The 15,076-nt window shown below is 35.8% G+C and overlaps 1 protein-coding gene across 4 annotated transcripts in view; it reads left to right on the plus strand.

Moving 5' to 3' along the window:
• bcl9 (BCL9 transcription coactivator) overlaps positions 1-15,076 on the plus strand; it is a 114,736-nt gene that overhangs the window by 82,491 nt on the left and 17,169 nt on the right. For all 4 annotated transcript variants that reach the window (XM_059552735.1, XM_059552737.1, XM_059552736.1 and 1 more), the window contains exon 4: positions 13,272-13,645. In XM_059552735.1, the coding sequence (XP_059408718.1) occupies positions 13,329-13,645 (317 nt within the window). In that variant the 5' untranslated portion in view covers positions 13,272-13,328. The remainder of the gene's footprint in view (positions 1-13,271; positions 13,646-15,076) is intronic.

A 15,076-nucleotide genomic window follows, 5' to 3' on the forward strand; every position in this document is an offset into this window, starting at 1 on the left:
TATCTTTGTTAAATGTGATTACTTGAGTGATGTCCTTCTGTCATTTGCTTACAGGGCTCACTATATATTGCTGGGCAACAATTGAAAATTTTAATCACATTGTTATGCACAAAACTAATAGGGCTGTGTATCACCAGCAAAGTCACGATACGATACATATCACGGTACATATGTCATGATATGATGCATATCACGATACAGGACTGCACTGAATTTTACATCCGTAGAATTTAATAAAACAGCTGTTTATGAAACACTGCATACTTAAGGGCCAGTCATAACTATACGCAGTTTACCTCTGCAATATCAAGGGCCTCCATAACTGTACCACAGTATAATCTAGGTAATGGCATATAATGTTTACAATGGGCACTCCCCACCAGGTACGACATTCTGATTGTTTTTTGTTTTAAAGCCCATAAATAGGTGTACTTGTTCTAATAAATTTACATTATAATGTACTCATATTAATATATATAAAAAATCATCTTAGCATTCATGGTAGGTTATCATTGCACAAATTAATGCACTCTCTACTTTTTACAAATAAAATAAAAAGAAGAGTTCTAAACTAATGTGCTGTCTTCTGTATCTCACGCACACACATGCTCAGTCACTCACACAGATCACGCTTCGCTGCAATCAGAAATTCAGGAACAAACTTTTTAGCACTGCCCCGCATTATTTTTAATTAACTATAAATAGTTTAATCGCTCGAGCTACATTATCTTTCTCAACAAGGAGCTGGTAACATCTTTGTTTCTCAAGGAATTAAAGCCACAGCTTCACTGTTAATAGAGTAATGCGCAAAACTGAGGTAATTCTTACGTGCACAGCCTCTCTCTCTCTCTCTCTCTCTCTCTCTCTCTCTCTCTCTCTCTCTCATGTAAAACACTTGATGAATTGCAATGTTCTGAGAATAGAATATGAAGTGGAGATCGTTAAACTGTAAGCTAACAGGTGTTTTCAGAAAGCAAGTACATGCACAGGGTTGCCAGGTTGACAAAGATAAGGAACGCGCTTAGCAGATATTTCCGTATTGTGCAATGTTTTGGGGATAACATCTCTTTATATCAGGCAACCCCTTCTTTACTGCCCGATTATACCTTGTTGTAGCCTATATATTAAGCTCTATTCATTATTTTTAAGAAACCTTGCACTTTTCTACTCAGTTTTAAATGGTGTGCTTGTATTCAAATTAAGCACTGTCCACTGCTGTGCTGTCCACAGGGCCAGCTGTATCGATATTCTTATCATCAAATCTCTTTGTCGATACATCGTCGTATCGATATTTTGAACACAGCCCTAAAAACTAATAATGCATTCAAAAGTATTGTATTGTGCATTTCTTTTTTCATTTAAAAGTAGACCTACTGCAAAATGAACAAAAGTGTAATAACATTTGGTTTGCGAACACTTTAAACAAATAAGGTGCTTTTTACAGCAGTGGTCCTTTTACATACAGTAGTAGCAGTTAAAATATTTTAGAGCTGCAACTAACGATTATCTTTTCTGTCGACTACTCTAACGATTATTTTTATTACAATAAATAATTAATCTAATGTTCTTTTTTTGATTAGCTAATGAATCCTTTAGATAACTTTACAAAAAAATATAAGTACAACTTCTAATATAATATTTCAACCTTTATTCATTTTCAACCAATGTGTTTTTACAGTGTACAAAAAAAAAGGCAAAGAAAATTATTTTACTATGGTAAATATGAGTTTACGATAGTGCTTATAATTAAACCACAGTAGCCACAAATTTACAGTTGTCTCATGAAATGTTCTTTAGCATCACAAACCATAAAATGTAGTCTGGGTTCTGCTATGGTTTAGCATGGTTTCCAGAGATCTGGAGCTGATTCTGATTCCAGATCACACGGTAACCAGTTAAACCGTAACACCGGAGGGCGCCAGGATGTTTTCCTATGAGGTGCTCATGCATTGCAGTTGTGCTGCCGTGGTACACCATATCGGTTTTTCAAAGGGAACAAATGGCCATTTTATTTGGCCTCTGTTTGAAGTATTCCCATGCTTTTGATAACAGTGGTCTCTGTTTTTGTGATAGTGTGACTGTAAACAGTGTGACGCATTTCACGCACGTCAACGTATTTTTGTAGTCGCCGTAATCGATGACGTTGACGCGTCGTTGCAGCACTAAAATATTTATTGTAGCCTAAATCTCAACTTATAACATTAATGTATTTAAATTAAACAAAAAAAACCAAGCTATTTGTCACTTCCAGGACATTAACGTTTTTATAGAAAATATTTTATAAGTTTGTTATAGAAAAACAAGTTCTGCTCAGAGTCCAGAGCCTCAATCATAATTATAATGGACACCTTCCTATTAGAGACCGGCACGATCGCGGGACCCAACGCAGCAGAGTGCGGCGCGGGACAACACTTGATGTTCAGGTAGAGACTCGTGTGTGTGTGTGTGCGGGGGATGTGGAAGAGTAATAAGGGTGTGCTCACACTAAGAAATCTTAACCGTGCCGGAGTGCGTTGGACCCCCAAAGCCTGGTTCGTTTGACTAGTGTGATCGTTATATATAGATCAGTGAGTGTGTGCGCCCGTCATTGCGGTTTACAGCAATTTATATAATTAAATTCTTAAAATATAGGTTATTGTGTGCATAGACTAGATCAAAGGTGCTCGATAGTTCTGCTGGTGATCTGCCTTCCTGCGGTCTTGAGCTGCGGCTGTAATTAAATGCACCTGAAAGAGCTAATGGGGTTTTTAATTCACTTATAAATTACAGTCAGGTGTGTTAGAGCAGATCTCTGCTAGAAGAAATATCTGCAGGTGCAACACTGAGTACTTCTAGCTGATAAATAGAGTAATTACATGGAGTCACATATCAGTTCATAAGTGTGCTGTTTTAAGTGTTTATGGTGGGCCTGTTTCTGTAAGTCTCTGCAGCAGCTCTGTGGTGTAACATCACAAGTATGACACGCACATCATAAGGCATGATGTGATTTTAAATAATTTCTTTTCAACTTTAAAGTGTCTGTGTTAATCAGAGCTTGAACAAGTCTGGCAAGCTATACTTTTAACTTGGTTAAAATAAAAAGCTCATTATTGGAAAAAGTGCACTATTTGGAAACAGAGCTTCTTTAATACTGCTGAGAAAATGTAGTTTAATTAAGTTTTGCTATTTTAGCTGGTAATATTTTACTGTTATTTATAAACTGTTGTCAGATTTATTAATATTTTTAATTGGCTTTTGATTTTTACATTTCAATTTAATTTCAGTTTTAGTACTTGTCAATTTTAGTAATTTATACAATTGAGTAACTTGGTCATTTTACAGTTTTTTTTTAAAAATGATTTTAATTTTATTTTGTTGTTTGTCATTTTAATTCATTTTGGTTAATTATTATAATTTATTAATGCTGTTCAATTTTACTAATACTAGGCAGTGTTATTTTAGCATAATTTATAAACTATTATTTATTAATATTTTGAATTAGCTTTTTTATATTTTAATTAATTTGTTTATTTAATTGTTTAGCCGCTGACTTTCATAGTGCCCCATATATATATTCTATGATCTGCTTTGTTAAAAAATAAAAGAGAGAGATGTTATGATGCAAGTTTATTGTACATCCAGTCAGGGGTATCCAATTAAAGTTCCAAGATGCAACCTCTACATTTTCTTCCAAGCAGTGGTCCAGAAAAAAAGGACAACAACAAACATTATTATTATTATTATTATTATTATATATATTATAGTTTGCTGGTTTGTCTGAGAAACATCTATAAGACACATTCCTGAAGCTTAAGCCTGGTGCTAGTAATGCAAAGATGCTAGTAATGAAAAAACATCTGATAGACATTTTTGGCTGGATGAAGGATCATCACCTTCAACTGAACCTTGCTAAGACAGAACTGCTATATCTGTGTGAGCGTACTGCTATACGCCCTCCAGAAGCTTGTGTTCTGCAAGTGAACAACCCAAAGAGGCACAAAATCACTCTCGGACCTTTTCCTGGATTCTTCCCAGCTGGTGGAACAATCTACTAATCAGAGCAGTTGAGTCTTTAGCGATTTTAAAAAAAAAAAAAACATCTAAATATGTTTTTTGCCATCACCTGACAACCTGATACTAGCACTTGCTTATTCCATTCAGTATAATTATTAAAATGTGTATTAAAGTTTGATTCAAGCAATCCACTGTATAGTTTGAAAGCACTAATTTACATTTTTTTTAATGCAGAAGCTTCTGCCAAATGCAAGAAAGGATGCCTAGTCGGTCTGCCATGGATCATTTTGTAATCAGCATTAGACAGGAAGATCTGCTTGTTTGTGTCTTTGTGACTGCAGGCACTCAGCCAAACCAGATGGTCAGTTTAGACTTGTTTTTTATTGATTATTTGTGCTTTATAAATGGGATATGCATATGTCTGGCCTTTTTATAAGGAATGAAGACATTTCTACTTAACCATCTAACTCGGAGCGGTTCAGATTTTGTCTACTGTTTTTTTCTGGCTGCTATATCCAGCCGTAAATCAGGCTAGCTGTCTCTTTAGCTGTCTTTGTTATATTAACAGAAGCTACATCTAATAGCAATATACACATAATACCAGTTTCATACGCTGTCTTTATTGATAAAGACTAGGATTTGGGTAAGGAAAACCACAGCTAGCATTTAACGACAACTTAAGTGTGTGCATGTGTGTATTTTTTTTTATTTTTTCCACCTGAAGGCAGTGGTTTTCAATGTTATTTTTTGTCTGTTAGAAAAAATATGAGCAATCCTTTTCACCATGGCGCGCGTGTGTCTATTTGTCTGTGTGTTTGTGTGTGTGTTCGGGCCAACACGTCTCCTACACACATGTACATGCTCTTTATGATATATAAGTGAGAGTTTACAGCCCTTGAGCCATGCAAAAAGGAAATGGAGTTTTGAAAGCTTTGCTTTAACTGAATAAGGGTGGCAGGACCTCTGCTGTAAACAGCCCATTACACAGTTCATATAGTCATTTAAGCCTCATGGCTCGGTGGTGTCCAGTGCAGCTGTCTGTGGGCACGACGCACCTCCTGCTATTTCTCTATTTGCCTGTTTGCGTTCCTGATGATGCCCCGGAGCAGCACAGACGGCCCGCCACATCCTGAGCGCCTTGATACTGCTGCACCACTTCAGAGCTGAACACTTGATCCACGTGTGTAGCTAGATGCAACAAAACCTTTCTTTTTTTTTGTTTTTTTTTACTTTTTCATTTGTTCTTTCTTTCTTTCCCTTTGGTTCTTAACTTTGTTTATTTCTTTCCTTTTGGTTTTTTACTTTACCTTTTCATTTGTTCTTTCTCTCTTTTTCTCTTTCATTCATTCTTTCTTTCTTTTTCTTTCTCTTGTTTTTTTTTACTTTACCTTTTCATTTGTTCTTTATTTTCTTTCCTGTTTGGTTCTTTCCTTTTTTCTTTACCTTTTCATTTGTTCGTTCTCTCTTTCATTCTTTCCTCTTTCATTCTCTCTCTCTTTGTTTTTCTTTCTTTTTTCTTTTTCTTTTACTTTTCTTTACCTTTTCATTTTTCTTTTTCTCTTTCATTCTTTCCTTTTTCATTCTCTCTCTTTCTTTCTTTCTTTCATTCTTTCTTTCTTTCTTTTCTTTTTAATTTTCTCTTTCTTTCCTTCTTTCCTTCCTTTTCCTTTTTCATTTCTTTACCTTTTCATTTGTTCTTTCTTTCTTTCTTTACTTTTTTTCCTTTTCATTTGTTCTTTCTTTCTCTTTTATTGTTTCCTTTTTCATTTTCCTTTTTCATTTCTTTACCTTTTCATTGGTTCCTTTCTTTCTTTCTTTCTTTCTTATTCTTCATACATAGAAATACATATGTAGGTACTTTTTGCTTTTATTTACAAAATATTTAAATAACATACTATTACATTGGAAAAAAATTTATGTAGGTACTTTTTGCTTTAATTTACTGAAACGTGAACATTAACATTATTATTATTATTATTATTATTATTTATTTCATTAAGATTATGGAGTGAATATTCCAGCCTGCTTTGTTGAAGCTGTGGTTTTAACATTTTTTTTAGTATTTCCTCAGTCCATCCCAAATTTAACTGAATATCTTGTCACACTGGCCACTGTTTTCACCTCTTTCTTGTTCCCACTCGCTCAAGACTGGACAGGAAGTGTAGGAGCATTCAGGAATGTTTGTCTATTTCTGAGAAGGAAGTGGAAATTTCTGAGGTTGAATGCGTGTGTGTTTCTCCCTGTTTCTAGCTCCACAAGTTCAAGACTCATTCCAAACTTAGACTCTGAATCAGATGTTCATTTATCTTTTTGGTTTGTTTGGTTTTCAAGTCCACATGAGATCAAAATAGACATTTGAATTATTTAGCTTTTATTTTTTTTAAATGCAATCCATGTTTCAAAGAGGAAACTCTGCATTTTCTTCTAAATGTGATAAATGTAAAAACTTGCTTTTTCACAAACGCCAATGCATGTTGACTCTTGAATACCGTTCTAGTAGATCTTGGGATTCCAGCCCTCTGTTTCAATGGAAAAGTATCAAAACTACACTATAGCTTTAAGTGCATATGCGTTCTAAAGATTGGTGGGTACGGGTTTGTTTTTGAGGCTGTCGTAGATCCAGGGCTTGTCGGTCGGGGTTGCCTTGGCAGTGGTGTTTGTGGGTATGCGTGCATGAAGAGAAATGTCTATGGTGGTCTGGAGAAGGCTTGATGGTCGGCCATGCTGCTGTCGCTGTACGCCATTAGAGCTCTGCACCGGAGCAGCACCGGCCTCTCAAACTGAGAACGCTGAAATCTGAGAATGTCAGTATGCAAGTGTGGGTTCAGGAGGAGAGAGAGGGGCCATGCAAGGAAACCATGCTTTATATTACAAAAAATTAAATGGCTGCCACAGTTAACATGCTCGTTTCTCGTTATGCGTTTCCTTTTTTACTGTATGTGATATTAAGCAGAGCACTGAGCTTATACACTACCGTTCAAAAGTTGTATTTTCTTATTTTAATTGTTTTATTCAAGGATGCATTAACTGATCAAAAGTGGCATTTATAATGTTACAATTTTTTTATATAAAAAAAATGCTGCTGTTGTGAACTTTTCATTCAAGGAATCCTGAAAACAAAGTATCACAGTTTCCACAAATGTAGCACAACTGTTTTCAATATTGATGATGATGATAAATGCTGCATAATTTGTGCAGTAAATCAGTATATTATAATGATTTCTGAAGGATCATGTGACACTAGATTGGAGTAATGATGATGAAAATACAGCTTTGACATCACAGGATTACATTTATATTTTAAAATGTATTAATATAGAAAACATTTTAAATTGTAATAATATTTCACAATATTACAGTTTTATTGTATTTTTAATCAAATACATGCAGCCTTGGCCAGTATAGGAGACTTAATCATTAATAATAATAATAATAATCGTCGTTACGGTTTTAAAAAATGGACCCCATGGATATATTTTCTTGCTTTTGCACTGTAAATAAATCGTCAACTTGATCTTTCCAGGTAATCAGACAGGCGAAAGTAAACAAAATAAGACTGATTACTTTAAGATAAACAAATATGTTAACTTTTATAATAATTCAATTTTAATTAGTTATTAACAAGCGTTAATGGATTAGCATATGTACCTAACCCCTTTCTCTGTTGACATGAATAGAAAGTAATTAAAAGCTGCAAATCACAGTGTGAAATACAAGTAGCAATTTGCTGATATTTTTTTAATCTTGTGTCCCCAAATAATGTTTCATATTCACATGTCTTAATTTAATTGTTGGCAATATTTTCACCCTGTAGAGCCATGATATTAAAATTACTAGGGATGCACCGAATATTCGGCCACCGAAGATTTTCGGCCGAAAATGGCCCAAAAGAGCATTTTCGGTTTTTGGCCGAAAGACTTTTATCACCGAAACAACACGGCCGAAATGTTGTGATGATGACGCAAACAGAAACCGCGACCTGAACGTGCACCTGCATAGCGCAGACCACGAGCTCCCCGCGACATTCACTTCACACCAGTGAGAACATTCTCTCTCTTCTTATTCCTTTATTCGCAGCACTAAAGCGTCTCCTAACTAAGAGATTGAGACGGACCACGAAGTGAGAACAAAGAAAGGTACAGTCTTATAGAGTCTGTTAGCACACGTCTCACTGAGATCTTTTCGGATCCTCTGCACTTCATCGCGAATGTGCTTGATCCGCGTTATAAAGATCATTACTTGGATGCGGAAATAAGGCAGCGCGCGCGAGAAATGATACAGGCCGCGCTGGATGCGGAGAACCCGTGTGGAGACGGAGAAGCGCCAAGCGCAGGAGACAGATCAGAGCGCGGAAAAAAGACTCGTCTCTTGGCATTCACCCTCGTTGTCTGATATTTTCAGTGAAATTCTGCAAGAAAGTGCCTCAAATAATAATACATTGGCTATTGTTCTAGTTCTTAGGCTACTATATATGTGACATTTTATTTACAGTAGCCTATATATATATATATATATATATATATATATATATATATATATATATATATATATATACACACACACACACACACACACATATATATATACATATACATACATAATATCAGATTGTAGCCATATTTCTGCTAGATTTCTGCTTTAATTTGGTAAAACAAATTATTTATGCCCTGCCCCTATTTAAATACACTCTCTCAAATATTTCTCAAATGTCAGGCAGATGACAAGCTCAACTGCTCAACAGCTAGATGGTTATCTGTCTGAAGTCCCCATCCCCAGAAGTGATAACAGTCTTGCCTACTGGAGAAGTAATGCACTTTCTAGTCCTACAGAGAACAATTTCAAATGCACTTGACCTAAATGCACTTTGTTTTTATGAGAGAACAGTTTATTTTAAAACCTTTCTGCAGGCCAGTAGGCCTGTACATTATTATTTAATATTCACATGAGTGGGATACATTTTTAGTTTGAATTTTATTTTATACTGTGCATTGTTGCAATGTGCTTAATAAATATTGCATAATTTGTAATTATGTATTTTTATGTTTTTTATAATTTATGTAATTGTAATTATCTTTGAAACTTTAATATTAATTTATGCAATTGCAATGTCTTAATTTTAGTAAAGTTAGTACATGGTCATAGCAATAAATGCAATGGAATAATTGGCATAATTTCTTTCGGGGTTTCGGTTTCGGTTTTCGGCCTTGGTTTTCTCTTTTTCGGTTTTCGGTTTCGGCCAAGAATTTTCATTTCGGTGCATCACTAAAAATTACATATGAATGTCTTTTGTTGTTGTTTTAAATGTTTTTAAGAAGTTTAAGCTGGGTCGCGATTGGGTTTAAATCGATTGTTTGAAAATAGTATAATAACCCTTTGAGAAATGGTTTATAGTAGGGCTGCACGATGTGTCATTTAAGCATCGATATCGCGATGTACCAATCCACGCTAGTCACATCGCAGGATGTGCGATGTAGGCTGTCATAGTTGATCCGTTATTCATTAACTGTACGGGCCAGCTGCTCCCCGGCCCTTGACGAATGTGATTCGCGGATTAATTGCACAGCTTAACCATCATAGAGTGAAAGTTTTGAGAGAGAGAGCGCGAGAGATAGAGCGCAAGAGAGAGAGCGCGAGAGAAAGAGAGAGCGCGAGAGAGAGAGCGAGAGAGAAAGAGAGAGCGCGAGAGAAAGAGAGAGCGCGAGAGAGGGAGTGTGAGAGAGAGAGGGCGAGAGCGAGAGCGAGAGCGCAAGCGAGAGAGACAGAGGGAAGGAGGGAGAGAAGGAGAGACAGAGGGAGAGAGAGAGAGATTGAGCGAGCCCCGGCCGCATGCTCACCGTCTTCAAACAACACGAGCGCTGTCTTGCTCTCTCTCCCTCGCGCATATTAATCAATTGACACGATGGTGTCAATGTTTAAATCATTTAAAATGAGAATGTAAGTTTGCTCACCCCATTTTTGTTTGTAAGAAAAAATTTGATTAGATTTCATATCGCAATATATATCGCAGAAAAATTAAATATCGCAATGTCATTTTTTCCAAATATCGTGCAGCCCTAGTTTGTAGGCAATTTAACTGAATTAATGTGATCTACATAAGAATTATGCATTTGAATGAGTTTTTTTTTCTTAATTCTGATCAGCCTGAGATGCTTTATAAAAGCATTTATAAGTTTAGTGTACAATTATATTAACTCCCCAAAATGGAGTCTTGGGGTTGAGTCTTTCAGTGCTCACTGTTAGGCCGGGAAGGAATATGTGAGGTGCTTGCATCATTTGAGTGTTTTGGAAGCGGTCCTGAATATTTTCTGGATGACAGCACAGTCTGACACTGCAGCTTTTAGAGGTTTCTCATATCTTATGAAAGCTAGAGTTTGCATACAGACAGAAGCCCCTACATGTTAACACAATCTCATTTACACACAGAAGCACTAGCACACCCTGAAAGACAAACTTAATCATTCCAACTCCTGTGAATTATTATTATTTTTTTTTTATGTTACTGTCGCGTGTAAAGAATTGTGCTAGTCATTTACCAGTTGAGTTACCGACTCACCCACAGCTGATTCTGTTAGAGAGATCTGGGTTACAAGATGTAACCTTCTCTCTCTCTCTCTCTCTCTTTTTACACTTGTAATATGAACTTTTTACACTTATGATTTAATGTCAGATTTAACATCAGATTTGAGCTTAGGTAGTCATATACATTACTGTTCAAAAGTTTGTGGTTTGTAATCGGGCTAAAAAGATTAGTCGACATTATCGACAACGTCAGCAATAAAAAAAACTTCGACAAATATTTTGGTTGTCGAGTAGTCGTTTGATCTCATATAACTAATGTAAGTGCCTGCAATAACACGGTTTGACCTGTGTAACGCTGTAGCGCAAGACTGTAATTCAGCTCTCCTGATGCAATTCAAGAGAAGACCGCGCTTCAGTTCAGAGCAAACAGAGCAGATCTGAACCTGAGGCTGCTGAGCGGCATTTGGATGAATATGTAAATATACACAACACAACAAAAATTGGCCGCGTTGTGAAAGCAACACAGAACACATTTGATATATGTGATGTGGATGTTTACACGAACTCTGAAGTTGGCACTTCAGGTAAAGTCCAGCCATGTCACGTTTATTTATATAACAGTACAATGCAATAGATGGCCTTAAATCAAGCAGCTTTACAGTATTAAACATGAAAAACCAGAGTCAGTGTCGCTTTCAGTTAGAATTATAACTTTTTTTATAATTTTCTTTTTTTAAAACCGCTCACCAGTGTGGAGCTAGCTAATGATAAAATATTTTTATTAGTGGGGAAAAATATTTAATTAAAGTTTTAGTTTGTTTTTAACTAGCTCAGGACTGTTTTGATTATCATAATCCTATAATTTTAAGAGAGATAATGTTGTGAATTAAAATGTTTTCTCTCTCATCTCATTTTGAGTGCAAAATATATTTATTTGTATAAATTAATTGTAATTACATATGACTTTCAAAAGCGGAAGTAATTACCTTAATTTATTTGTTGGAATATGTTTATTTTAACTAATTGCAAAAGCTGAATAATAAATGTCTAATGATTAATCAGTTAAATAAACGATGATTAGTAGACTTATCGGATTAATCAATTATCAAAATAATCGTTTGTTACAGTCCTAGTTGGTAATGATATGATTTATTTATTTTATTATTTGTTTGTTTGTTTTTGGAAAAAGACTCATGCTCACAAAGTCTACATTTATTTGATAAAAATTCAGTTGAAATGGTAATGATTTCATCTCAATATTACTATTTAAATTTTTTTTTAAAAAGCTTTTCTATTTGAATATATATTCAAATTCTATTTATTCCTGTGATGCATCATTACTCCAGTCTTCAGTGTCACACAATCCTTCAGAAATCATTATAATATGCTAATTTGCTGCTCAAGAAACTTCTTATTATTATCAGTGTTGAAAACTATAATGCGGAGTAATATTTTTGCGCAAAACATTATTTTAACCACATCAACTCTGGGGACCCACCGGTGGGTCCAATATTGCATATGCCTAATTCTCAAAAAATCAAAATAACAGCTGAAGTGGTTAAGGATTCTTTGACTAGAAAGTTCAAAAGGTTAATATTGAACCTAGTTTGAAAGCAGTGAGAGAGAAAATGGTATCAGTTGGAAAGCGAAACAGTTTGGCGTGGATCAAGATTAGCAAATAAAACTATTTCAAATTAGAGTATGTCATGAGACTGGCTTTCACTAAAGTTTGCAAGATATTGTCCAGTTGGTTACTTTGAATATTTGTACATTTTCCATGCTCGCTTCCATCTATTTATTACAGAGCCTTGCATGATGGGGCTCCTCACTTTAACGGTGTTTTAAGCATGATGTTCTGTTGCAGACTTAAAAAAAAAAACACCAGCAAACTGTTTTCAGTCTATCACACACCTCCATTCGAGATGTTACACGACTACTTGTTTTCGACAAACCGTTCTTATGGTGGTCTTCGGTCTGACTCTTCAGTGAGTTTTGGATGATGGCCCCGCCTGGTAGATTCACTGTTCCACATTTTCTCACTTTGAGCTTCTGTGTTTGAAATGTGCTTCTATTCTTGGCGTGACTTGGTGTTTTTTGAGTAATTTGACCTTGGATGTGTTTGTAATGTTGGGTGGTTTTCATGGTGTTGTAAATTGGTTTGGACGTTCATAGCCGTTTGAGGTTATTCAGAGCTCTTATGGAACATGTCTGCACAGGTGGACAAACAAGTAAACACTTGGAATCGGTTACTTCAGAGCTACTGTAGGTGTGGCAATGCAAGGGGAAAAGAAGACTCACATATACATTGCAATTTAAAGTTTTCTCAAATTTTTTTTTTTTTTTGAGAAATTCATACTTTTTTTTTCAGCAAGGACACATTAAATTGATCAAAACTGACAGTAAGACATGCATAATTTTGCAAAAGATTTATAAATAAATACTGTTCTTGTGAACTTTCTATTCATCAAAGAATTCTCAAAACAATGCATCACGGTTTGCACAAAAATATTAAGCAGCAAACTGTTTTCAACATTGCTAATAATGTTTCTTAATGATTTCTGAAAGTTTGCGAAACTTTTACAAATGGCATTTTTACAGCTATTTTAAACTGTAATAGTATTTGAAGTTGTAATAATATATCCTTTAATACTTTTTTTTAACATTAAACAATTTTTATCAACACCTAACTTTTTGAAGAGTAGAAATATGATTTAATTGAAATCAGGGAGAATGCTAAACTAACTGTTGTTTTTGTTTAGTGTGGCCAGGGGCTGTGAGGGCTCCCTGGGGAGACTCCAGACAAGCCCACACAGAGAATGCTGGAGGTGCAGGAGGAGAGACCAGCAGCAGCCACGGCAAACACCGCAGCTACCGGAACCACAGGAAACACATCAGGCAGGAAGGAGAGGGCCAAAGAACGGCAAGAGGAGGGCCAGGACTGTAGCAGCCCTGTTGCAACCCCCAATACTGGGCCCCGGAGCACCCGGGCCAAAGCTACGCCCAGCACTACACAAACACACACCCCCAGTCCCCAACAGCACTCTACTGCTCCTGCCTCTGTCGCACTGGGACTGACGTCAATGCATTCCAGCAACCCCAAAGTGAGGAACTCTCCATCGGCTAACACTCAGAGGTGAGAGACTGTATAAACTATTCCTTCAAACCAAAGCTCAATTAGTTTTGTACTGATATTTGTGTGTACATACACTGCAGTTTGAAAGAAATTAACACTTTTTTGAAACGATTTTATATTTTATTAGTAATTTTTTTGCAAGGATGCATTAAATTAATAAAAAGTAAACACATTCATAATTAAACTATTCATCATCATCATGGTTTCTTGTTAAGATATTAATAAGAAATAATATAAATATTAAGCAGCTGTTTTCAACATTGATGATAATCAGAAATATTTCTTAAGCACCAGATCAGCATATTAGAATGATTTCTGAAGGATCATGTGACACTGAAGACTGGAGTAATGATGCTGAAAATTCAGCTTTGCCAACACAGGAATAATTTATATTTTTAAATATTAACGTAGAAAACTTTTTTATAAGCATAAAAAAATCTTACCAACCCCAAACTTTTTAACGATAGCCTATATAAAAAATGTAATGCTGAAATGAATAATGAAAAAAGTTTGGTCTGTTCAGTGTGGCATGCAAAAATTTAATAGAAGTGAATCGGTTTGAAGAGAGCTTTAGGAAAGATGTGGATTAACATTCATATATCAATTTCAACAATGCTGGAAGCAATATTTGGCATTTTTATGTGTTTTAAGAAATAATTATCAATGATGTCAGCAGTTGACTAGTGGATATGTCTTTCTAGATTTTTTTTTTTCCTGTTTTACCTAGTTGCTTTAATTTTGGAATACATGTAGTATTGCACATCCCTAATATAAATAAATGATCAAGATTGTTTTTTTGTTTTATTTCCCTGGATAAATGCATTCACAAACAGTTTTAATGCAGCTGGACATAGTATTAATTCACCACTATCTTATATTAAACCATTCTTAACTGTATGAGGAGTAATTGCTGTTTTAATTGTTCCTTAATGGAGATGCACCACAGCAGCGAATCATTTGCTGCTCACTTACTTGCAGTTCCCACCCTCCTTATGGCCATTGAGCTGTCTCTTATGGACAGGAAACCAGTGCATGCAGAAGTAAGTGCGGCACAAGTGCAGGAAAAACTATGCCCTCAAGGCAGAGCTGGACTTGGAAAGCTTCCAGAGCCTCATTGAGCATTTGAGAAACTGACCCACTTCAGCTCAGCCAGAGCATATTCATCCCACCCTGCTGGACGTTGGTTCCAAAATGGCTGCTCTTGCTGATTCACAGATCTGGAATTGGTTAAGGAGTCAGCAGCGGGGCTCCTGGGAGTCCTTCAGAGAACGCTATGGCTCATAGCCTAATCACAACCCATTTTGTATATATGTTTGCGGCTGCTGTCCAAAGCGTTTGGATTTTCTCTGAATGCTGGAAAATATTTTGCATTGTGTGCAGAGCTCTGAAACATGGCCATGGCCTGTGAAACTGGTACATCACATTTGGAAA

This window comes from Carassius carassius, chromosome 6 (genome assembly GCF_963082965.1).
Source record: "Carassius carassius chromosome 6, fCarCar2.1, whole genome shotgun sequence".
Classification (NCBI taxonomy): Eukaryota; Metazoa; Chordata; class Actinopteri; order Cypriniformes; family Cyprinidae; genus Carassius; species Carassius carassius.